This window comes from Asterias rubens, chromosome 22 (assembly GCF_902459465.1).
Source record: "Asterias rubens chromosome 22, eAstRub1.3, whole genome shotgun sequence".
Taxonomy (NCBI): domain Eukaryota; kingdom Metazoa; phylum Echinodermata; class Asteroidea; order Forcipulatida; family Asteriidae; genus Asterias; species Asterias rubens.
This window is the reverse complement of record NC_047083.1, coordinates 2,870,998-2,895,065: the sequence shown is the minus strand read 5'-3', so window position 1 is coordinate 2,895,065 and position 24,068 is coordinate 2,870,998. Positions and strand designations below refer to the sequence as shown.

At 38.9% G+C, this 24,068-nt stretch overlaps 1 protein-coding gene across 1 annotated transcript; it reads right to left on the bottom strand.

Annotated features, from left to right (window-relative positions):
• Positions 1-844: 844 nt before the first annotated feature.
• On the bottom strand, positions 845-20,809 carry LOC117305096. Its single transcript, XM_033789837.1, has 2 exons — positions 20,653-20,809; positions 845-2,612 (listed from the first exon to the last, which is right to left on the bottom strand). The coding sequence occupies exons 1-2, from the start codon at positions 20,750-20,752 to the stop codon at positions 2,263-2,265; spliced, it is 450 nt and encodes a 149-aa protein (XP_033645728.1). The 5' UTR covers positions 20,753-20,809; the 3' UTR covers positions 845-2,262.
• Between the last annotated feature and the right edge of the window lie 3,259 nt (positions 20,810-24,068).

Below are 24,068 nucleotides of genomic sequence, written 5' to 3'. Positions count from 1 at the left end.
TTTCTAAACAGCCTGCTAATCAGCTATGCCTAGACGTAAAATATTAGAGTAAAAACATACTGGCTTAAGGGGGCGTTAACATGGATTGGGTGGGGGCATTGGTAATTCCATTTATCAATAAAAAAAAAACAAGCTTTCACGTGAAGTATCGTCTGACACAGGTTTTTTTAATGATGGGGCAACAATAATCATCTACATTAACTATAATAAGGACTTGTGTTTGGTGAAAGGAATTTTATTCTGATTCAGAAGATATTCGGCGTTAGCCTAATAGGCACATTCCTCCAAGATTATTCCACTATGTTAAGAGGACCGGTTTCTCAAGTTTCCAACATGGTGTTTTGGGGTGTTTTTTGCTTCTCGTTTTTGAGGTAATCTTAGTCTATTGTCAACGTGTAAGATCTACAGGTTATTTTAACCTTAATATCATCTACCGTTGGCTTAGTATTTTGTACACGTTGGATGGTGGCAGAGTTTTGTCCTACCCCTCCTGACCAAATCACTGATCCATGTTGTACGACACCCCTCTAGGACGTGTGGTATCGTCCATATTAGGATATCAAGGTTTATTTATATAATGGGTGCGTTCGTTTAGCTTCCCTGGGTCGACCCTGGTATGTGGCGGTTTTTTTTTTGTCCAGGACGAATGTGGTAAATTATCTGCACACGTTCGTCCTGGAAAAAGAAACCACATACCGGGGTCGACCCGGGGAAGCTAATCGAACGCACCCAATAATTGTCACACGTTTTGTACCATTATATAAAACACATCGCAATCGCTCCACGCTATATAATTCTTTAAATGTATCTTAAGATGATTGGGCAAAGCGGCTTATTATATTCCTTAAGGTTCGTTGTTCAAATTGGTTTCCGAAGTCATACTGAACAAAAAATTCGCAAACGAAAAATTATAGCATATAATTTATCTATAAGTCTTGTTCCGTTTTTAGCGTCAGCTGTTAGATCTAAACTTGAAATAATTTCTACTATTTACATAAATTTGTTTTACTCGTAATAATATTTTTTTCTTGCGTAACATCGCGTAAGAAAACATCACTAGTCCCAAACCATGTCAGTTCACGAATTTAATATTTCTATTCTCTACTTTTTAATTCAATACAACAGGCAAATATGTGAGTTTATCACCGTGCTTCTTCGAAACAAATACATTAATTAAATTTACATCAATAATGTCGGTGGCGTTTGATACAATCTCCCTATAATGATAAATAAAACTGAATATTATGAATAATATTTTAATAATTTATGTTAATGTGTATATATATGCGATGTTAAACATTAAAGTCTACTGTTGGTTGCTAGAAAAGATAAGGCGAACCAATATTACAAGTGTTTTTGTTTGTCTAAACACTCACGATTGTTTCCCGATTTTTATTTTATTTTTTCGAATTGATGCAGTGGATTTGCCTAAATTGCCGGATTAGTCATTTTTTTGTATTTTCTTGGAACTTTCGTCCTCATTGCATTGGATAAATTTTTGCTAATCAACATTAGGCAGAATACCAGTCACAAATCATACATGTGAAATGATATTCTTAACTGGTAACTTTTTTCTTGTAAGCTAGTTTTTGTGTTTAAGCAGCTCTATAACATTTGGCTCTCTGGTTTTCAAATGCAAGTTTAATTTGTGTGTGTTTTGTTGTCTGCATGTGCCAAGAGCTTGCAATAATCATAAGAAAAATTACAAATCAGACCATTCAGTCATGCGCAGTACGGGAATCTTACACTTAAAGGCAGTCTTACCAATCAAAATCATAACCGACTATCAGATTCTAGCATATTAATTTAAAAGACAACCATCTAAAAATTGTTGCCAAAACTGAAGCTCATTAGGCAAAATGTGTTTTTGACTATTTCAATTTTTTGTCTTCTACCTACTGACAGCTTGAGTTTAAAGTTGTCCTCCTATTTATATGCAAAACACGAGAGGGCGGTGTTTTCCAATAAGGATATTATTTACAAGTAAATATATCTGCTAGGAGGTACTAGTTCCATAGCCCTGTAAGGTTTTATACTTGGTGCTTACAGTTTTTGCTAAGCATCTGTGTTGGTTTTGGTCAAAACATTATTTTGAATTGGCTCCTTGATGGTTAGAATTGTTTCTGCTTACCAACTTTTATGATTGGCATAATCAATATTTGCGATTAATTTTTAAAAAGGACAGTTTTTGGTTGTTGTTTTCAAGGAAAAACATAATGTCAAAATAATTATGGGAAATAAAATACTTCACAATCGACTGAGTTAGCGTCTTTTCCCAAAAGGCAGTAGGGTCCTGCCGCCCCGAGCTCTGGAGTTCTTGGGTGGTCCGCGTCCCCTCCGTGCTAGCTTGTTGGGCGAGTCGTCCTCCCTCTTTCCGAATGGTAGAACCCGGCTGGCTGTGTTTGGGTTCGGACCTCTCATGATACACTTTGTTCCCGAGCGGCACCGGCCGGACCTCTTGTCTGGCTCGTACTGCGCATGCTCAAGGGTGTCCTCCAAGATGGCCGTCCGGATGTTATTTTTAGCGTCGACGTCATCGATGATCTGACCGATGATATTCCGTAAAGCTTCCGTACCCTCTTCGTTCTCGAATTCGCCATTGTAAAGATCGCCTGTAAAAGTGAGTACATGGAGGAAATAAGCACATATTTTAAACCACAAGGTAAAATGGCTGGATAAATTTGAAATGGCTTCAACTGACACCTGCGAACAAAGATATTGGGTGCGTTCGTTTAGCTTCCCTGGGTCATTCCCGGTCTGCCCCGGTGCGTTCGAATAGCTTTTGACGTCATTTCATGGGCTCACCCGGGTCAGCCCCAGGTGTCCTGCTCGTGGAGTGGGTCACTTGGGGCTGGCCCCAGGTAAACGACGTCACTACGAGAGCGGTGAGTGGGTCGTTCGTTTAACTCTTGTCAGGGGCTCCCCCGAGTGAGCACCGCAGGGTAGACCCAGGGAAGCTAAACGAACGCACCCTTTAACAAATAGGGAGACCGCCAATGTATAGGGATGGATAGCTCACTTGGCATGTTAATCCGGAGGTTGTTGGTTCGAGTCCCACTCTTGGAGTCATTTGTTTTGTTCAACCCCAAATCAAGTAATAAACATAATTAACAAACACTTTGCATCAACAATTTCGTGAAGACAAACAGAGCTTACTGGTCGAAACGTTAACAATTTCACCGATGGTTCATCTCAGGACCAGACACATCGTCAAAAGTTCAGCTAGTTTGTCTTAATTGCCATCTACAAAGTTCAAACCTTTGAAAATAGGGGGCCTACTATAAGACGATCTGCCGTTGGTGGCAGCAGACTAATGTTAGGCATATTATGGGGGACGATCAAGTTTGAACATGCACCTCATTCCACGCAAATTCACAACGAATAATTCGAAACAATTCGGTTGTGTTCAAAATCCTGCTAAATATTCGCTTGAAAACAGGCATGTGACGTAAAAATCTGCTTCGCATCATATTTTTGTATTGTCTGATGTTGACATCAAAATAATGTATCTGAAATGAAACAAAAAATTGCAGGCAGTATGAACCAGTGCTGTCATTATCTAGACTAGCAGGTACCTCGTCATTTCACGGCATATATGAGCGCGTAACAAAAGTATTTAATATTTGGATTGGGCTCCATTCGCAATTTCGTTACGACTGTTGTTATTTGTTTTTTGTTAGAACAAAAAATAATCGGTGTTATAACACCCGACAATGTTACCTTCACCCCGGCTGTTTTAATATCGCTCTCGTAAACTATCGTGTATCGACGTTGAATTTTATTATTTTGCAGTCCATCTTTATGTTTTCTCATCCCCCCCCCCCCTCCACCACCACCACCACCAACCTCGGTAAGAAAAGGTCTGTGTATGCCTAACCCACAATCAATATTATACACCGTGCACTGTGTGTATAGTGTACTGTACTGCAGGTGCGACTCAAGGTAGGCCTGAACATCTGACGTCACAGTTTGAGGCGCGTGAATTACGCCATAAGCCTACATTGAGCCTACGTGGGGATCTTTCAAATTGCACCATTGACCTTTAAGAAGCCATCCCTTGACACTCAGCAACTCACGAGTTACCGACCTGTCTCCAATCTACCCTTCCTTGGTAAACTCATTGAAAAGGTAGTCTCCTCACAGGTTGCTTCTTTTGTCAAATCTAATGACTTGTCTGAGCCTTTACAGTCTGCCTACCGTCCTTGCCATAGCACTGAAACAGCACTTCTTACAGTTCAAGATGCTTTTCTCAGAGCTATTGATTCACACCAGGCCGTTTTTCTCATCATGGTAGACTTGTCGGCCGCTTTCGATACAGTTGACCACAATATTCTCCTTCAGCGGCTCACATGTGACTTTGGTTTAGATGGAGTTGTTCACCAGTGGTTCCACACATACTTGAGTGATAGATCTAGCCAGGTTTGTGTTAAGGATGCCCTCTCTACTGAAGCAAAGCTCAAAATATGGCGTTCCTCAGGGCTCCGTCATTGGACCTCAGATGTTCACTTATTACTCCCACACCATTGGTCAACTTATTCGACGTCACTCAATCCAGTACCACATGTATGCTGATGATGTACAGTTGTTCTTAACATTCAACCCCTCCCGCCCTGGAGATGCTGCTTGTGCTTTGTTTCGTTTGTCTCGGTGTGTCAACGAACTTCAATCCTGGTTGGTCACCAATAAGCTCAAGATGAACCCGGATAAGACGGAATTCTTCATTGCAGCCTCTCCCACTCACCTCAAAAATCTGGATCACCTCACCTTTAATCTAAATGGCACTCAAATTCATCCTTCTCCATCTGTCAGAACCTTGGGTGTTGTTTTCGATCGCAACATGTCCATGTCTGCTCACATTACTCAGCTCTGTCGCTCTCTTAACTGGCATATACGCAACCTAAGCCGGATCAGGAGGTTTCTTGATTTCAGCGCCTGCCATAATGCTGTCCGTGCCTTAATTCTGTCCAAGCTGGACTATGGCTGCTGCCTCCTGAATGGTGTTTCACAGAAAGATGTTTCCCGCCTTCAACGGCTCCAAAACCGCTGTGCCAGACTTATCTTTCAGCTGCCCAAATTCACTCACTCATCTCCACTTCTCAAGCAATTACACTGGCTTCCAGTTGCCCAACGCATTCAATTCCGTACAATGGTCCACACATATAAATCCCTCAATTACTGTGCCCCGGATTATCTCTCCTCTCTCCTTTCACTCCAGACATCTTCTTACTCTCTTCGCTCTACTACTGGTAAATCCCTTTCAGTTCACAAAACCCATAAACTTGCAGGTAATAGGGCATTTTCAATTGCTGCTCCCCGACTATGGAATTCTCTACCTACCCTTACCAGAAGCTCCAACAGTGTCCCAGCCTTCAAACGTGCTCTCAAAACCCACCTTTTTGCCTCTTCGTAGCTGGTCATCTTTATCTTTGTTCTGTCTTTTTCCCTCTTCATTCCTTCTCAGCGCCTTGTATCCTTTGGCAATTTGGCGCTTTATAAATACTGTTATTATTATTATTATTACCTCGCTTTCATTTCACGCGGAGATTCGCAGTCAAAGCATTTGTACATATATACACAAAGGCCTACTGATCAGACATGTAAATGGGCATGTACAATGAGTGCGTTCGATTAGCTTCCCTTGGTCGACCCCGGTCGACCCCGGTCTGCCCCGGTACGTTCGAATAGCTTTGACGTCATTCCAAGGGCCCACCCAGGTGAGACTCCAGTGCCCTGCTTGTGGAGTGGGTCACTTGGGGGTGACCCGGGGTGCATGGCGTCACCAAGAGAGAGCGAGTGTGATCGTCAGGGGGCTCACCCGAGTCGACACAGAAGCTAATCGAACGCACCCATTGAGCCTACGTCAGGATCTTCCCACACATTTTACACGGAGATTCGCAGTCCAAGCATTAGTGTACATCTATACTTAATGTGCGTGTACAATGAGAAAACAATTTGTTTACACTGGATCCCCCTTTGAAGACGAGTTCATGTCTTGCTGGTAAGCCGTGACGTCAAACAAGACGTTTTCTCTCTCCTCATCAACAAAATCCCCGAGTATCGAACTTTAACGGAGCCTGACGCTCCCAGGTCAAGCAGAAATCTGTCTCAATCCTAGACAACCAGCTCAAGCTCCCATACCCCGAGAATCAAGCCCGACCTCAATCCTCCAACATTGACGTACCGTTAGATGTTGACTTTTCTCCGGTAGCCCTACACAGGGGTTCGCCACGGTGGGGCAGTGCAAGAAGTTCAGTGTCGGGTATCGGTAACATTATCCCGCGCGTAACAGCACGCGTTTTTTTTAAAGGTATGAGGCATCTCTACAACTTGAGCGTGTTTTTCCCCCGTGATTGTTATGACTGTCCATCTTGTTTCCTTTGGATAACAGACAAACCTAGGGTGGTTCATGAAGGGGATCGGGAGAAAGAAGCCAAGCTTTTGGAGTGTTTTGAGAATGTGTTGGTACACTGAAATTGAATAGGTAAACTGGAAATCACCCCGGGCAAAACGCAGCATTTAAGTAACCAGGTTTGGACTCATCACACGGGAACTTTAATCTTATCCAAACACTATAAGTACATACGTCAAATGTGGCCAAAACTGCTACATCAATACACCAAAGGGGTGTTGTTATTTTCAAGAATAATGTTTTTTTTTAATTTGTGATATTCATTTCATTATTTTCAGGTTAAGAAATCATTTTGTGAAGTAATTAACACCACAAGGGAGCAATAGATGGACAATGTCAACACTTTACTTGGGTTTTTAAGTGCATTAGTAGTTCAATTTCCATCACTTCATAACATGATTGGGCGTGTAAAAACAATATCATGGTATCTTTAAATACCTGAAGCCATTAAAGGCAGTGGACACCATTGGTAATTGTCAAACACTACCCTTCACAGTTGGTGTATCTCAACATATGCATAAAATAACAAACCTGTGAAAATTTGAGCTCAATCGGTCATCAAACTTGCGAGATAATAATGAAAGAAAAAACATTACTGTCACACGAAGTTGTGTGCGTTTAGATGGTTGATTTCGAGACCTCAAGTTCTAAACTTGAGGTCTTGAAATCAAATTCGTGGAAAATTACTTCTTTCTCGAAAACTATGGCACTTCAGAGGGAACCGTTTTTCACAATGTCACAATGTTTTAGACCATCAACCTCTCCCCATTACTCGTCACCAAGGAAGGTTTTATGCTAATAACTATTTTGAGTAATTACCAATAGTGTCCACTGCCTTTAAAAGTGATATTCATAAGTCATACAACCAGTGTAAAAAAACACTCCACAAACGAGTGCCATTTAAAAACATCCTAAACTGGTGAAATTTTCCTCAGGATGGTTATGTGAGGCCCGGGGTGTCGTGGCCGAACAGATAGATCACCGAACTCAAAACTGTGGTGTTTTTGTTTAGCAGAGTGCTGGTTCGAGTCCCGGGCGTAACGCTTGTGTATTACTTGACCAAGACACTTTGTCCACAGGTAAATGGGTTAATGGAAGGGCAGAGATGGTTCTTGTAATTTATTTTCGGTTTTCTAGTGAGCTGAGATGGTTTAAGGAGTCAATAAATTGGCCCAGTGATCAGGGGTAAAAATGTTGGAAGCGCTCCCGCTACACTGATCGAAACGTCAAGAACTATCAATATCTCAAAGCCGATTCTTTTTTGAGCCAAACTCTAAAGGGTGAGAATTGAATAAAACGCTCACTGCATAATAAACTCACATTGGTTTATTATTTCTCATCAAATATGACATTACAGACAACAATAATATTTCAAGGGATGTTTTCTACTAGCCTCATCATTAAACCGTGAAAGTTTTTTTGTAAAAATGAGATCTTAGACGAGTTGTTTTCTTACCAAATCTGTGATTGTCAACTGTTAAATAGATGTTAAATTTGCATCGTGGATAAATGAATATTCATTCGTTTTTTACCCCATAAAGGTTACACCGATGTGTAATATCACTGTATACTCAGTACTTACCCGAACCATGTGAACAAAAATCACAAGCAAATCACTCGGGTCGGATTCGAACCAATGACCTTTGTCAACTATGTTCAGGACGTTACGTAATAACGCATTCGGGCATGACCGGTGGCTGGGCAGTACCGTGCAGCCCAGCCATACGGCAGTTCGCTGTTGTCGTCCACCATTTGCAAAATGACAGTCTGCTATTTTACATGGATTTTTAGCTGGATGTATATACGGACTTAAGGATTACGCTTGTTTGACCAACTTGGACTGGAAAACTGTAACATTTTTGTGATATTGGCTGTATTTCTATGGATGGTTTGAACAGTGTTTCTCAAGGTGTGATTGGAATTGGTTTACAAACGAAGAACTAAAGACTGGGCTAGCCCTGGTAGGACGTCATGGTCAGTGCCACTGTCGCGATGCCTGCAAAGGAGGAGTCCAACCTGGGCTTATGACTGAGCGTCTAAGCACAACGTCTGGCTTCGTCTTTGAAGCACAAACTAAAGGTAAGATAACAGCAGCTCTTATCCTCAATTCAATTCAAGGAAAAGTTTCCGTATGGCGCCACCACTTTTTCATTCGATATTAAAAATAATATAGTATCTAATTTACCTCAATGAGATATCCCTTTTTCTAAAAATAAGTGAAAAAGTGGTGGCGCCATACGGAAAGTTATCGCAAAGGCAAAACATAAATGACAAGGTGATGGAGTTAGAGGTGGCCCATAAAAAGCAAAGCTTGTCGAGTATGGACCCCCTAACGAAAGCAATGATGCAAAACTAATCTGTGGCGAGAGCGAGTAAAAAATAGTGGCAATTTAGTCTCTTCTTCCAGTCTATGCTAAGCTTCATTTGATTAAAGTATGTGCGTTTCCGATAATAACAAGCCTTGACTCTGACGTTAATAACATGTTAGTATTTTAAAAAGTACACATTATTTCAAATCCAAGACCCTTAATCCATTTTTGCTCGCTGTTCGAGATTGAACTGTGTGCACTGTCCGAATGGTAGCATTAGTCTTCGCAGCCACCCCAGGTAATTTCTGCTAAGCACAAAATCTGTAAGCAAAATAGTCCGATTAAGCAGCTCTATGAAATTGGGTACTGTACTCTGACGTAATGTGACGTGGGTAATTTAAAGAGTACAGACATTTAAAATCTAAGACCCCTTTTAAAATCTATTTATGCACTGTCTATAAAATGGTACTAGCATTAGCCTTTCGCAGCCGCCACCTGTTATCTGCTAAGCACAAAATGTGTAAGCAACATAGTTTGCTTAAGCAACTCTATGAAATAATTTGGCCCCGGACTCTGGCGTGTCTGACAATGTGACGTTAGCAGTTCGAGTACACACATTTCAAATTTGAGACCCTTGATCCAATTTGGTTCGTTGTGTGTGTGAGTGAGCTCTGTACTCTGTCAGAATGGTAGCAGTAGTCCTTCGTTGCCACCTCCTGTGAACTTTTGCTAAGCACAACACTTATAAGCAAAGTAGACTGCTTAAGCAGCTCTATGAAATTGGGCCCTGCACTCTGACGTTGTTGTGACGTGAGTGATTTGAAGAGAACACACATTTCAAATCTGAGACCCTTAATCCGTTTTGGTTCGCTGTGAGAGATTGAACTTAATGCACTGTCCTTCTCCTAGAATTAGTCTTTCGCAGCCGTCTCTAGAATACCTAATCACCAGAAGACATGTAAATCACAATAATGACCCCTTGTTGGTTTTGTTTGTCTATGGTCAAATACTGCGATCATTGCGCCGTCAATCGATGCGCTGAGCCCCGTGCGATGTGTGGACTTAACACGGTAAAGTGCCTCGCCGGAATGACTTGTTGACAAGCCCACAAGATGCGCCGGAAAAACTCTGGACATGCTAAGGCAAGAATGAAAAATTCATCTAGTCGGTCTGAGAGAATTCACTAGAAAGGGGGAAAAGACATGGAGACTGTTGGATAGCATTCTAAGCTCAGCTAGACAAGGAACGTGAAGAACTTTGGCACCAGTTAAAAAAACAAAAACAAATAAAAAATTTAATGTGTTTGTGTACAGAAAGACACATTAGGTAAATGTCTAGTAACAATCGCTACGTTATCGTCAAAGTACATATTATGCTATATGTTACTTTTACTTAAAGGAAGTTGACACTATTGGTAATTGTCAAAGACCAGTCAACTCACTTGCTGGATCTCAACATATGCATAAAATAACACACATGTGAAAAGTTGAGCTCGATTGGTTGTCGGAGTTGCGAGATAACTAAGAAAGAAAAAAAAACCTTTGTCACATGAAGTTGTGTGCTTTCAGATGCTTGATTTCGAGACCTCAAATTCTAAACTTGAGGTCTCGAAATCAAATTCGTGGAAAATTACTTCTTTCTTAAAAACTACTCCACTTAAGAGGAAGCCGTTTCTCACAATGTTTTATACCATCAACCTCTCCCCATTACTCGTCACCAAGAAAGGTTTTATGCTAGTAATTATTTTGAGTAATTACCAATAGTGTCCACTGCCTTTAAAGGCAGTGAACAAGTTTGGTGGTCGACAAGGACCAGTCTTCTCACTTGGTGTATCCCGACATAATGCATTTAAGAAACAAACCTGTGAAAATTTGGGCTCAATTGGTCATCGAATTTCCAAGAGAATAATGGAAGAAAAAACACGTTTGTTGCATCTCTTTGTGTGCTTTCAGATGCATAATAAAGGGGCTTCAGATGAAGTCTTTTATTGTTTCAGTGAGAAATTACTTCTTTCAAAAAATAAACTACGTTATTATAGAGGGAGCCGTTTCTCACAATGTTTTATACTATGAACAGCTCTCCATTGCTCGTTACCAAGTAAGTTGTAATGCTATTCGAGCAATTACCAATAGTTTTCAATGCCTTTAGCACATTCAAGCCAACATTCAAGAAAACCCTGATTCTATTCAGACTTTTGATTGGACGGTCTCCGATCACGTGGGGTTACGCCTACTTTAAGCTTTCTCGTCACGTGTGGTTAATTTAACCAATCAGCAGTGACTATTTATTCAATGGATGGTTGGCGTCCGTGACTCATAGTTTTCAAAACTGACGCATGATTTAACAGAACTGTTTTCTTAAAGTACTCCTCATTTAAAAACATTACATCAAAGACAATTTTGTTGTGATGAACATTGACATCAGGGAGAGTTCGAGGATTAGTTTGTCATTAACGATGGCTTGAAGGACAATATGAAGATGTCTTTCTCTTTAACAGAGACATTTTGGGGACACTTCGACAATTCGCTTTTCACAAGCTATGACATTTACGGTAACTTGAATATTAATTTTTGTTTGTGATTAACAGTTGACACGGAGGATTATTCTAGGATATGTTTGTCATTAGCAATGACAGGACAGTATTTTGTCATTGTCTATGTCAAGACAATGAATGACAGAAGGCCTACAGTTCATTTTCACTTGCATTGACGTAAAAACAATTTGATGATGTTTTGTCCTTAACAAAATTGAAGATATTTTGAAAGTGTTTGTGTGATACAGAGTGACATTAAATGACAATTTTTTTATTTTTTTTTAATGGATTTCTCTAAATTTTAATGCTAGTACATTTTATGTAAAGACTCGGGACGTCAAGACATTAACTGTTTTTTTGCAAATCCATGTAATGTACGGCTTACTTAAAATGCGCTGTCTGGAAGTTTAAATGGAAAAACAACGTGGGAGGTAAATGCTCGAAACAAAAGTAAACAGAACTGGATAGAACAAAAATCAATACCAAATTGTGTCCAGTGGAAAATATTTTGTTAGTAGCTTTTGCATAAATTGATAATGAAGAGATAGAGTGGGGGAATGATGTTTTTGGAACTTTTTAAGCTTGTTCAGCTCAGGGGTGTAAAGGCAAAGTATAATTTGGCTCGTTATTCAAATGCTATTTACAAATAGTTAGTGAAGTTTCATTTCAAAAGGTGCAAGAGGTTGAACCATAGTAATGTTTGAATATTACGCCTGTCCGAACCCGAAACTCATTTGGGTCGACCTAGAGTCACTCCTAAATTTGGTTCGGCGCAACTCTGGCTTGCCTGTCTGAAATGGGTGTTCGAATGTCAATACAAATGATTAAAAGCAGAGGTCCAAGAATTGATCCCTGTGGGACATCGACATGTAAATCCGCTTCAAGTCGAAGTGGTACCTTCTACTTTAAGGGTAGTCTAGTTTCAGATAATAAGTTGATTCGAATGGCTATACTGCATCTTCCTGGCTCAACAGGTAGGGCCTAAACTGTTGACCTGTTCAAAGGCGTAACAGTTTGACATTCAAAGATAAGTTTCACAAAACTTATATTGTTTGAAAATATCATCATGCGATCACAATATTTTGCAGAACGCAATTTGCTTTCTTAAGTCCTCGGTAAGTGCATAGACCGGTTACTTTATCTCGATCATCGAATCGGAAATTTAATAGCTCCCCAGTCGGGCAAATTATAAGTACTGTCGTGACATTCAGTAAATAAATAAAGTTACGTCGAAAAAGATTATTCATATTTTCACCACCCCACTCTCAATTTGTCAGCCATCGCAAAAAAAAAAAAATCAATAATGATAATGCAAATGTACAGTGCAAGGGATCGAGCGAAGAGGAAATGACTAGAGATAACAGAACCCATCAATTGTATAATGCCATTTGATGTCTCGTCCCCAGGTGAATTAAGTCCTAATTCGGTTGGGTTTCTTAACAAACGTCTGGCGCACGCAACGATCGGTTGAACTCCGTAATTGGATGGGCTGTTGTCGGTTTGGTCCGTGGGGGGAAAAGCGAGCGCTGGGCCCCACGAGTGAGTATCGCTAACTCGCTCTAATCTCTAAACGAATCGCGTGTCGGTGGTCACACTAGGCGTAATACTCACCAAAGCAGTCAATTTGTTTTTAACCACAACTTAAAGTATCATAAATCATCGTTTCCCATGAGGGGTTTATCTTCCACTTTTAAAGGTACCTAATATCTTTAAATTATTATATTATGATTCATTATTCATAGATCAAGTTCATGTGCGTGTCTTGTTTTGTCCCCCTGTGCGAAACAGTATCCTTCAGAACAGTTTTCAATTTTTAATAGTCAATTTTTCTCCTTTTAACAAATAATTGTGTGCATTTTGTTTATGACATTAGAGACGCTAATGTAATAATTTATAAACCACTGTGCTTCAATAATGTATACATTATTTTGGATTTGTTACTTGGTTTTTCTTTTCAAAAATTTCCCACGGTCAAATATTCAAAGTTGACTTTACGTCATCTAGGTCTCACCGTTCTATGTCGTTTTATTTGTTTGTGGTAAACGAACTTTAAATGTCGATTGTATTCCTGAGAAATCGAAACAACCACAAGATGTTTGAATTTCATACAGTATTTGTACGACCAAAGTTCACCGTCGATACCAACAAAAAACACCCATCGATTCACAAACAGCAAAGTTTCACGAAATTTCTTTTTGGGGGAAACTTTCCTTTGTTCTCAAAGAGAAAGAAACCGAACCAAAGGATGAACATTTTGCACACAATGCATGTGCCGTACCTTTATTCAAAGTCAGTTACCATACCAACGCAGATGTTTGCCAACATTGTCTTGATTCGAAGCAGCAGTTTTGCCCATATTATCACCGATGCTGTACCTTGTCTTGATTCAAAGACAGTAAGCATACCGAAGTTGGCCAACATTACCCATGTTGTAACTTATCTTGACTCAAAGACAGTAAGCATACCAGTAGCAGCAGTTTTGCCAACAATAGCAATGTTATACCTTATCTTGATTCAAAAACATTAAGCAATCAGTAGCAGCAAGTTGGCCAACACTACCAATGTTGTACCTTGTCTTGATTCAAAGACAGTAAGCATACCAGTAGCCGGAGTTTTGCCAACATTACAAATGTTGTACCTTATCTTGACTCAAAGACAGTAAGCATACCAGTAGCAGCAATTTTGCCAACATTACCAATGTTGTACCTTATATTGATTCAAAGACAGTAAGCATACCAGTAGCAGCAGTTTTGCCAACATTACCAATGTTGTACCTTATCTTGATTCAAAGACAGTAAGCATACCAGTAGCCGGGGTTTTGCCAACATTACAAATGTTGTACCTTATATTGACTCAAAGACAGTAAGCATACCAGTAGTAGCAGTTTTGCCAACATTAACAATGTTGTACCTTATATTGATTCAAAGACAGTAAGCATACCAGTAGCAGCAGTTTTGCCAACATTACAAATGTTGTACCTTATCTTGATTCAAAGACAGTAAGCATACCAGTAGCAGCAGTGTTGCCAACATTACAAATGTTGTACCATATCTTGATTCAAAGACAGTAAGCATACCAGTAGCAGCAGTGTTGCCAACATTACAAATGTTGTACCTTATCTTGATTCAAAGATAGTAAGCAAACCACTACAGCAGTTTTGCCATTATTACCAATGTTGTACATAATCTTGATTCAAAGCTTACAGTAACACCACTTTTCCAATGCTTAAATTTAACTTCAAAGACTACATTATAATGTCGTACACGAATGACCGCTGATATCAAGTTATCCCTTCCCTTAAAGGCACTGGGACGCCTTTTAGTAATTGTCAAAGACCGGTCCTCTCACTTGGTGCATCTCAACATTTGAATCTATGCACTAACAAATGTGATTTTTGTGGCTCGTTGTTGATCTTCGAAGTCGCAAAAAGAATAGTGAACGAAAATACAAAAACACCATTTTTGCACAACTTTGTGTGCTTAATGAAAAGGCATCATGTCTGAAGTCGTTTATTATTTGAGTGAGAAATTACCCCTTTTCTCACAGTGTTTTATACTATCAACAGCTCTCCGTTGCTCGTTACCAAGTAAGTTTTTATGCTAACAATAATTGTAAGTAATTGACAGTAGTGTACAGCTATGCCTTCAAACTTTGTGAGCCGTTTCTCAAAAAAAATGTATAATGCTATCGACAGCTCTCCGTTGCTCGTTACCACAAAACAAATAATACTAACAATTATTCCAAGCATTTGCCAATAGTGTCCAGTGCCTTTAAACTTGGTAGTGAAGTGTCCGGCCTGGGTCAATGTAACGTAAAACCATCATATAGTATAGTCTCCTTTACAAGGCACGTTTGATCGGTCGGGCCGATAGGGTACAGTACGAGTTAATGTGGTCTCGGCGCCAAAGGCAGAATCGATTGAAAAGTATACAGTGATCACCGATTTCCGGATAGGATTTGTTCTAATGCACTGTGTCGCGTTTGGCCTTTCGTTTTATTTATTTTTATCTTACAATACAGTTCTTTTAACAACGAGGTAGACCATTATCTTAGTGTATCAAGAAAGTTTACAAAGAGTTCAGTATTGGCAGAATGATTTAAGCACACTTTGAATTTTATCAGTCCCTTGTTTATCCGCAAGGATAACCGATTGAGTCAAGATGTCAACATACTGTGTCATTGTATATGCATGTTGAGATACAACAAGTGAGAATACATGTCTTTGGCAATTACCAACTGTGTCAAGTGTTTTTAAAGGCAGTGGACACTATTGGTAGTTACTCAAAATATTTATTAGCATAAAACCTTTCTTGGTGACGAGTAATGGGGAGAGGTTGATGGTATAAAACATTGTGCGAAACGGCTCCCTCCGAAGTGCCATAGTTTTCGAGAAAGAAGTAACTTTCCATGAATTTGATTTCGAGACCTCAGATTTAGAACTTGAGGTCTCGAAATCAACCATCTAAACGCACACAACTTCGTGTGACACGGGTGTTTTTTTTCTTTCATTATTATCTCGCAAGTTCGGTGACCGATTGAGCTCAAATTTTCAAAGTTTTTTTATTTTATGCACATGTTTTATACACCAACTGTGAAGGCTAGTCTTTGACAATTACCAATAGTGTCCACTGCCTTTAAATCAGGTGGATACGCTATAGTTAAAACGAATCTTTAAAAGAAACTAAAAATAATGAAAAAGTAGCTGTGTATTGTCACTTTAAAGACGGAACCACCATCAAATATCGTATGATAAAGGATACGAAATTTGAAGGTGTTTGGAATACACGTGGCGTCTGGCAGCGCTAATTTCCTGCCTATCCACATAGTGAATGCTTGCATCGACCCGGCTCAAATAGTGACAACTCAAAAATCTTTAATCAACTTAAACGAAGCGCAAAATTAACAGTTCAGTGCATGAAATTTGCCGTGGATAATATTATTCGGGGCTCTTAATTTAATTAGAATTTGTATGGTGGCTCTGCAATCAGAGAGGAGGTTACCGAAGGAGTTGTGCGTTTGGGTTGATTATGTGAGTAGACCTGTGAAAATACAGGCGGGTGGTGTAAACTACCCGACGTTTCGATTAGAAGCGGGAGTGAACTTCAGGAGAAAGCGGAATGTTTGTATGGTCCGCAATCAGGGGGGACACCGAATGAAAAATCATGTGTAATGCGTTGGGTTGATTATGTTAGTAGACCTGTGAAAATACAGGCAGGTGGTGTAACTACTTGACGTTTCGATCAGAAGCAGTAGTGGTCTTCAGGAGGAAGCCGAATGTGTGTATGGTCCGCAATCAGGGGTGTACCGAATAACAAATCATGTGTAATGCGTTGGAGTTGATTTCGTGAGCAGACCTGTGAAAATACAGGCGGGTGGTGTAAACTACTTGACGTTTCGATCAGAAGCAGTAGTGATCTTCGGGAGAAAGCTTAATGTATTTTTGGTCCGCAAGCAGGGGAGGTTACCCGAAGGAATAATCATGTGTTGTTAAGGTTGGGTTGATTGTGTCAGTAGACCTGAGAAAAAAACAGGCAGGTGGTCTACAACTTGACGTTTCCATTAGAAGCGCTAGTGATCTTCATGAGAAAGCCGAACGTGTTTATGGTACGCAATCAGGCGGGGGGGGGGGGGTTACCGAATGAATTATCATGTTGGTTATGTGCGTTGGGGTTGATTATGTGAGCGGACCTGCGAAAATACGGGCAGGAGGTGTTACTACCTGACGTTTCTATTAGAACCAGTTGGTGATCTTCAGGGGAAAGCCGAAGCACACTTTGTGTTAACACTTCATTGTAGCTTGAGACACAAAACAGTAAATGGGCCAGAGCGTTAATGTGGGTTGTAAAGTAGTTGATGCTAAAGTATGGGTTGACATCTAATCAGGAAATCGGGGAACGTGTTTGACCAGTACTCATCATCACGTCATTTTTTAGCTGGTAATAAATAATAAAGTCACTGCCTGATTGTTTCTTTGGTGTTTGTTTAGGAATATTTTTTTTATTTTTTTTTTTTTCAGAAAGTAAATCAGAACACCTTTTGTAGTTTCAACCCAACATAACCTTCAAAAATCAAAACTATATTATTTTATGATTTTGTCTTCGCTCTTATTTCGATTGTTGCAACCAAATTAAGCCGTACTAAATAACTAATGTACAAAGCATCTAAAGTATTCTTCGCAGTCTCTATAAAAAAAGACCATTGGTGACGTCACTCTGGTGACCTAATACATTGATGGCGTCACACTGTTGTCTCAACATGAGGCCCATTGTTCTGAGTGTACAAAGTACCGTCATCATTAATATTGTAGTGACGTCATCATTAATAGTGTAGTGACGTATATACTATTCCATTTGTAAACTACGAATTGTTTTTTTGTTGCCTTCCTACGCAGTTTAAAAAGAAATGCTTTGTTAGTGACTTGGTTTTAATCTTTGTACTTGGTGAACATTATTGGTATCAACGTCAACGACTACAAGAGCGTTTTGATAGATTAAAGCCATTGAACATTTCGGTAAACAGTATTGTCCACAGGCCCACACTTCGTGTATCACAACTTATATATAAAATAACAAACCTGTGGAAATTTAGGCTCAATCGGTCATCGGAGTCGGGAGAAAATAACGGGGAAATCCACCCTTGTGTCCGCACGTTTCGCCGTGTCATGACATGTGCTTTAAACAAATCCGTAATTCTCGCTCTCGCTATCGAGAATTGATAATTGTTTTAATGTTTTCTCAAAAAGTAAAGCATTTCATGGAATATTTTTTTTTCAAGAGAAGTCTTTTACCATAACCTTCTGTAAAACCCTGTAAGTTATTTGTAAATCTGTGATGTTTCTGTTCCGAAAGAATGGCTTTAAACAACTCTGGAGAAATATTCCACTTCGTATATTTATATTACTCCTATTCTTCCTAATTTTGTGGAAATATTCGCTCCGGATTTTCGGTAATTCCTTAAAGACACTGGACACTATTGGTAATTGTCAAAGACAAGTCTTCACAGTTAGTGTATTTCAACATATGCATAAAATAACAAACCTGTGAAAATTTGAGCTCAATTGGTCACCGAAGTTGCGAGATAATAATGAAAGAAAAAACACCCTTGTCACACGAAGTTGTGTGCTTTCAGATGCTTGATTTCGAGACCTAAGATTCTAAACTTGAGGTTTCGAAATCAAATTCGTGGAAAATTACTTATTTCTCGAAAACTACTCCACTTCAGAGGGAGCCGTTTCTCACAATGTTTTATACTATCAACCTCTCCCCATTACTCATTACCAAGTAAGGTTTTTATGGTTTGCTAACAATTATTTTAAGTAATTACCAATAGTGTCACTGCATTTAAAAACGCGACAACATTATGAAATGAAATTGTGTACAATTTGTTGTGTTGGTTTTATTATTTCCATCTACAATAGACGATTAAAAAAATCGAGCGGTTCCCCCAAAAAAACTGCCTATTGTTTAATATTTCAGTTGCATTGCAAACAGTGTGAAAATAATTTTGTGTTATTTCATTTGATCTCACCCTTGACCTTATTTATAAGACTTTGAGTCACGTCAAAATCAATCTGAATGTGCGACGCCCATCTCCAGTCCAATTATATCTACAATTTCAGAATTGTCATGAGTTAAAAACAAGTAGTGCCCGTGTGTAAATAGGTCGGAGCGCCCCCGGCACAAATCTCTTGCTTGCACAGTCGTACAACGCGAGTTAGTGTACCGTAATTTTTGTATTTTTCTGACCATTATTTTCGGGGAGAAATAAATCTTCGATCCGGCCATTTAACCTAAAAAGGGTAATCGCTGAAATTGCACCTGCGATTCTAGTATAACGTGTCTCAGGACAGATTTTTCAATTTTTTAATTTGATAATAAAGTTACATTTCGGTGCATTAGGGACGGATGCATGCCCGTTCCAAAATATCATGAAATATTTTTTTCATTTTAATTTTTTTTAAAGGGCAGACAGTAGCATGGTTGCGCTAGTAATGTGGAATTATAAAACGCCGCTGGATCGTTCAGAAAACAGGTAGAATCCAGGTTGTGACCTATGCAGACAATGTTCAATATTTGAATGGGAGAACCAATAATTTGCTTGTGCTTAACGGAAGAGGGCGCTTTGTTGAGTAGTAGAAACAAGTCGTTAAGTAAAAAGTAAAACAAACTATAAGATATCAAAAGTTTGCACAATAAATTTTCTTTGTGGGGGGGGGGGGGGTGCAAACTGTATTGATTTTGTTGTTCCCATTAAAGCTGCGTCTTATTTACTATTATAATGTTTCTTGCCATTGTCGAGCGAAGAGCGAATACGAAAAAAAAAAGGATAATTATCAAGCGGCCCGAACAAAGTTCCCGATTTCTTTTCAGTTCAAGTTTCAGTTTCATCTCAATAACCCGGGGCTTGATCGACTGCATAATCATCAACCAAGAAAATTAAGTCATTCACAATAATAAAATTTGAGTCTTTAGAATAAAAAAAATACATAAATAAATATACTTATCCTTAACAAAATAATTACAGCAAAGTGCGACACCTTTCAAATGTGTTTGTATTGGAAACAAATATCACGTACCTCGCGTGTTTGTCAGTCTTCAATATGTTCTTCGTAAGCTTAGTTTTATCGTTATTCTCTTTTAAACAGTACATCAAGCGAGTTAAACGTTTCCATATTGTAGTTGCAATTTACCGCGTGTATTTTTCCCAATTTGTGTATTTAATGCTTCACAAGGAACCTTGTAATCGGGGACATTGCTTTTAAAGGGAAGGTACACCTTTGGTAATTGTCAAATACCAGTCGTCTCACTTGGTGTATCCTTGTTAAAATTTCAGCTAAACTGGTCATCGAGGTTGCGAGAAAATGATCAGAGAAAAAAAAACACCATTATTGGACGAATTTGTGCGCTTTCAGATAGGAATAAAAGACTTCTTGCTATACTTTTTTCTTTTTTATTTAAGTGAGAAATTACCAGCAGTAGTTTTGACTTACTTAGACAGAAGTTAAAATCGAACACCTAATAATTGTAATTATTATACGACCAAATAATATTCAGTGATTTTACTTTCTTGAAGTCTTTCGATTTAGATGAGTTTTATAGGCTCCATCTTTAACCATAAAGCGCCAACAACAAAATAATTACTTACTGACCGAAGTTAAAAACGGAAGACATAAACCATAAAACAACCAACCAGTACTCGATGGTAATCTTTCTCCAGAAAGACAATCAGACCATACTGATCGAAACGTCGAGTTAAAAACCAACGGTTCTTTTCAGAACCACCCCAACTCATTCATAGATTATCATTACATGGTTTTACCGCAAACCATCCTTTTTTTTTTCACTGATAATCACAAACAAATAATTATTAAAAAAAAAGACCGAGGAGTGTTTTTGTCTTACCGTTGTACCCTTGTAGGTTCCTACCGTCTCCAAGCACGAAACTACTGCCGAAGCACACGGCCAAAATCACCAGCAGACAACACTTCGTAAACCACTCCATTTCGTCAATGATCGTACTCAGGGTTCTGTTTGAAAAGCGGAATACAGATAAAGGTAGGTGAGGGCTATATACAGGCATGCGTTTTCTGAGTGGGCGGTACTTAAAACTAAAACATGCGCAGTGAGGCTGCGCGGTGGGGATCAAGTCCACGCCCTCAACGATGGGATTGAGCGAGTTGGGTTTTAACAAATTCGGTGGGCGAGGGGAGACGTGTTCGGAAATGTTTAAATTGATGTCACCTTGATTTGATATTGACATCAGCCGTGACGGGGGAAATATTCTTGGGAAATATTCTGAGAAGTTGTTGTTTTGTTGTTTGTGAATGGCCGGATATGACAGGAGCGGACGGCTCATATTTTGGTTCACTGTCGGCCTATTACAAGTATTTAAGCTGTATCTTATTGTTTTCCTTTGTCTTTTTTTTTTTGAGTGATGAGTGTTTATGATCCTTCAGAGGTCTGTGTAGAAATAGATATTCAGGTTATTGCCGTATTTCGTTGAAGTGGGTCGCTTATGGAACCCTTACGTACTTCAACAAGAAGTTGAAGTACTTTGGAGTATTTTGTGCTTTTTCAACGTTTTAGTAATCTTTTTTTCATAAATAATGACCGGAATTCGAGTTAAATTTCATGTTTTTAACCAGTTTTCGAGTGACGGTTGTTTAATAATCTGCAGAGGTCTGTAGAAAAAGCCATAGAACTTATTTCAGGTATTGCTGTCTTCGTTGAAGTGTGTCACTTATAACACCATAATGTACTTCAACAATAAGTTGAAAGAGTTTTGAGTATCTTGTGCTTTTTCAACATTTTAGTAACCTTTTTCAATAAAAACATCCAGAGTTCGAGTTAAAAATCAAATTTTTAACCAGTTTCCGAGTGACAGGTGTTTATTTATAGAGGTCTGTAAAAATAGACATTGAACTTGTTGTCAAACAGGGTTTAGGGTTTTGCTTTTTTCGTCGAAGTTGGTCGCTTATGACACACTTGCGTACTTCAATAAAGAGTTGAAGTACTTTAGAGTGTTTGTGCTTCATCAACTCGGCACCTTTTAGTAATAATTTTATTGCTACCAGAAATAGCAACCTGAATCCTTTTTTATTTATTTTTACTGTACAATCTTTTTGCTCTGAACGTTTGTGTATTTTTAAGTAAATGTTTCTTCGTAATTCTCTTATTTTTCTGTTTTTAGTATCATGTTTAAATAATTTAAAATGAATACAATTCCAGCTTTAAACACGCAGTGTAAAAAACTGCTTTTAAAGTAAAGTTCAGTTTCCAATCGTATTTGACTGATATTTCATAACTTATGTTAAGTAACCGTATTGCATGTACACTCCCCATCCTTTAATGTATATGCATTTATTTTTTATTTTTCTAATTCGATCTATCAACTTGCCTATAAAACAGAATTTGTCTCTGTAAAGCACCCCAACATCATTCAACGGTAAAACTTTGCACAGGGCAAACTACTCGTATCAATAAAGAAAGATTTTAGAATTGGTGATCCGTCCCTCGTTCTTTAAAGGTAATGAACACTATTGGTAATTCCTCAAAATAATTGTTGACATAAAAATTGATAAAACATTGAGAGAAACAGCTCCCTCTGAAGTAACATATAATTTTTGAGAAAGAGGTAATTTATAACTCAAATTCATAACAAATACATTAGCTGAACCTTTTCATTATGCATCAGAAAGCACACAAAGTAATGTATTACCAGGATGTTTTTTTCTTCTTTTATTCTCTTGCAAAGTCGATGACCAATTGAGCCCAACTTTTTACAGGGTTGTTATTGTGTGATTATGTTGGTATACACCATGTGAGCATACGAATGAAAAAGTTGCTTAAGCACAAAAACAAGCTAAGCACAACAAAATGGTGCTGTTAAGCAGAACAAGGTTACCAGCCAAGATACCAAGTCGCGTGCATGCACAACTTGTGATTGGTATCCTGCTCATACTAATAATAATAATAATAATAAGACTTGTAATGCGCACATATCCACCCTGCTGGGTGTTCAAGGCGCAGTAAAACCAAAAACAAAACAAAAACAAAACACAACACAAAGAAAAACAGACACAACAAAATTAGTCATTGAAAACCTGTGACATAAGATAAGTTTTGAGAAGAGACTTGAATTTTGCGGTACAAACACAAGATCGAAGATTAAGTGGTAGAGAGGTCCAGATGCGTGGCGCGGCTGAAGAAAAAGACCTGTCACCCCATGAGTGTCGAGACTTGGGTTCAATGAGGAGAAGCATGGAACTTGATCGAAGATTCCTTGATGGAGTGTAACCTTGAAGTAGTTCAGAAATATAGTGGGGAGCCTTGCCATTTAGAGCTTTGTGGACAATGAGCATCAGCTTGAAGATGATTCGTTGAGAGATTACTACTAAGTAGAGGTTTTGTTTTTTGTTTTCTGCTTAAGCAGCTCTATGAAATTGGGCCCTAGTCTTCGACAACTGGAGTTAGGACGAGTAACTCGTCCTAAAACTTATGATGGGTTCAATGCATGGTATAACGTCTATGGTTACGAAAGTTAAAGGCAGTGGACACTATTGGCAATTGTCAAAGAATAACCTTCACAGTTGGTGTATCTCAACATACGCATAAAATAACAAACCTGTGAAAATTTGAGCTCAATCGGTCATCGAACTTGCGAGATAATAATGAAAGAGAAAAACACCCTTGTCACACGAAGTTCTGTGCGTTTAGATGGTTGATTTCGAGACCTCAAGTTCTAAATCTGAGGTCTCGAAATCAACTTCATGGAAAATTACTTCTTTCTCGAAAACTATGGCCCTTCAGAGGGAGCCGTTTCTCACAATGTTTTATACCATCAACCTCTCCCCATTACTCGTTACCAAGTAAGGTTTTATGCCAATAATTATTTTGAATAATTACTAATAGTGTCCACTGCCTTTAACTCTTCCTAAAAGCTCTAAGGTTAATCGTAAGTTTGGAAGAGTTTGGTGAAATCGACGGCAGTACCTTTAACTATCAGTTAGACTACCGCGCACAAAAAAGGCAGATGAAGAAGGGGGTTGACTCAGTGAGTGATGACGGCATGCTAGCTCCGTTCTCGAAATTGAGTTGATTCCCTCATTGATCAATCACAAGCCAACATACTGGCGCCGTTTTCCTAAGTTGGGTAATAAACTGAGTCAAGCTTTCGTCAGCTGACCAAGACTCGTCTGTCTTATTCTAAGATTATTAAGTCAGAAATCGACATTTAGGATGGAACTATCAGCCGTGGAAGCTAAACGGAAATGATCTTTGATAAAATATGTGGTTTACAGTTTTAAAGACTGAATGAC

Excerpts from the sequence above, each read along its gene's own strand:
- LOC117305096 (XM_033789837.1), bottom strand. The coding sequence starts at position 20,752 with ATGGAGTGGTTTACGAAGTGTTGTCTGCTGGTGATTTTGGCCGTGTGC. Across the intron at positions 2,613-20,652 it reads GAACCTACAAGGGTACAACG|GCGATCTTTACAATGGCGAA; the intron begins GTAAGACAAAAA and ends TCACTTTTACAG.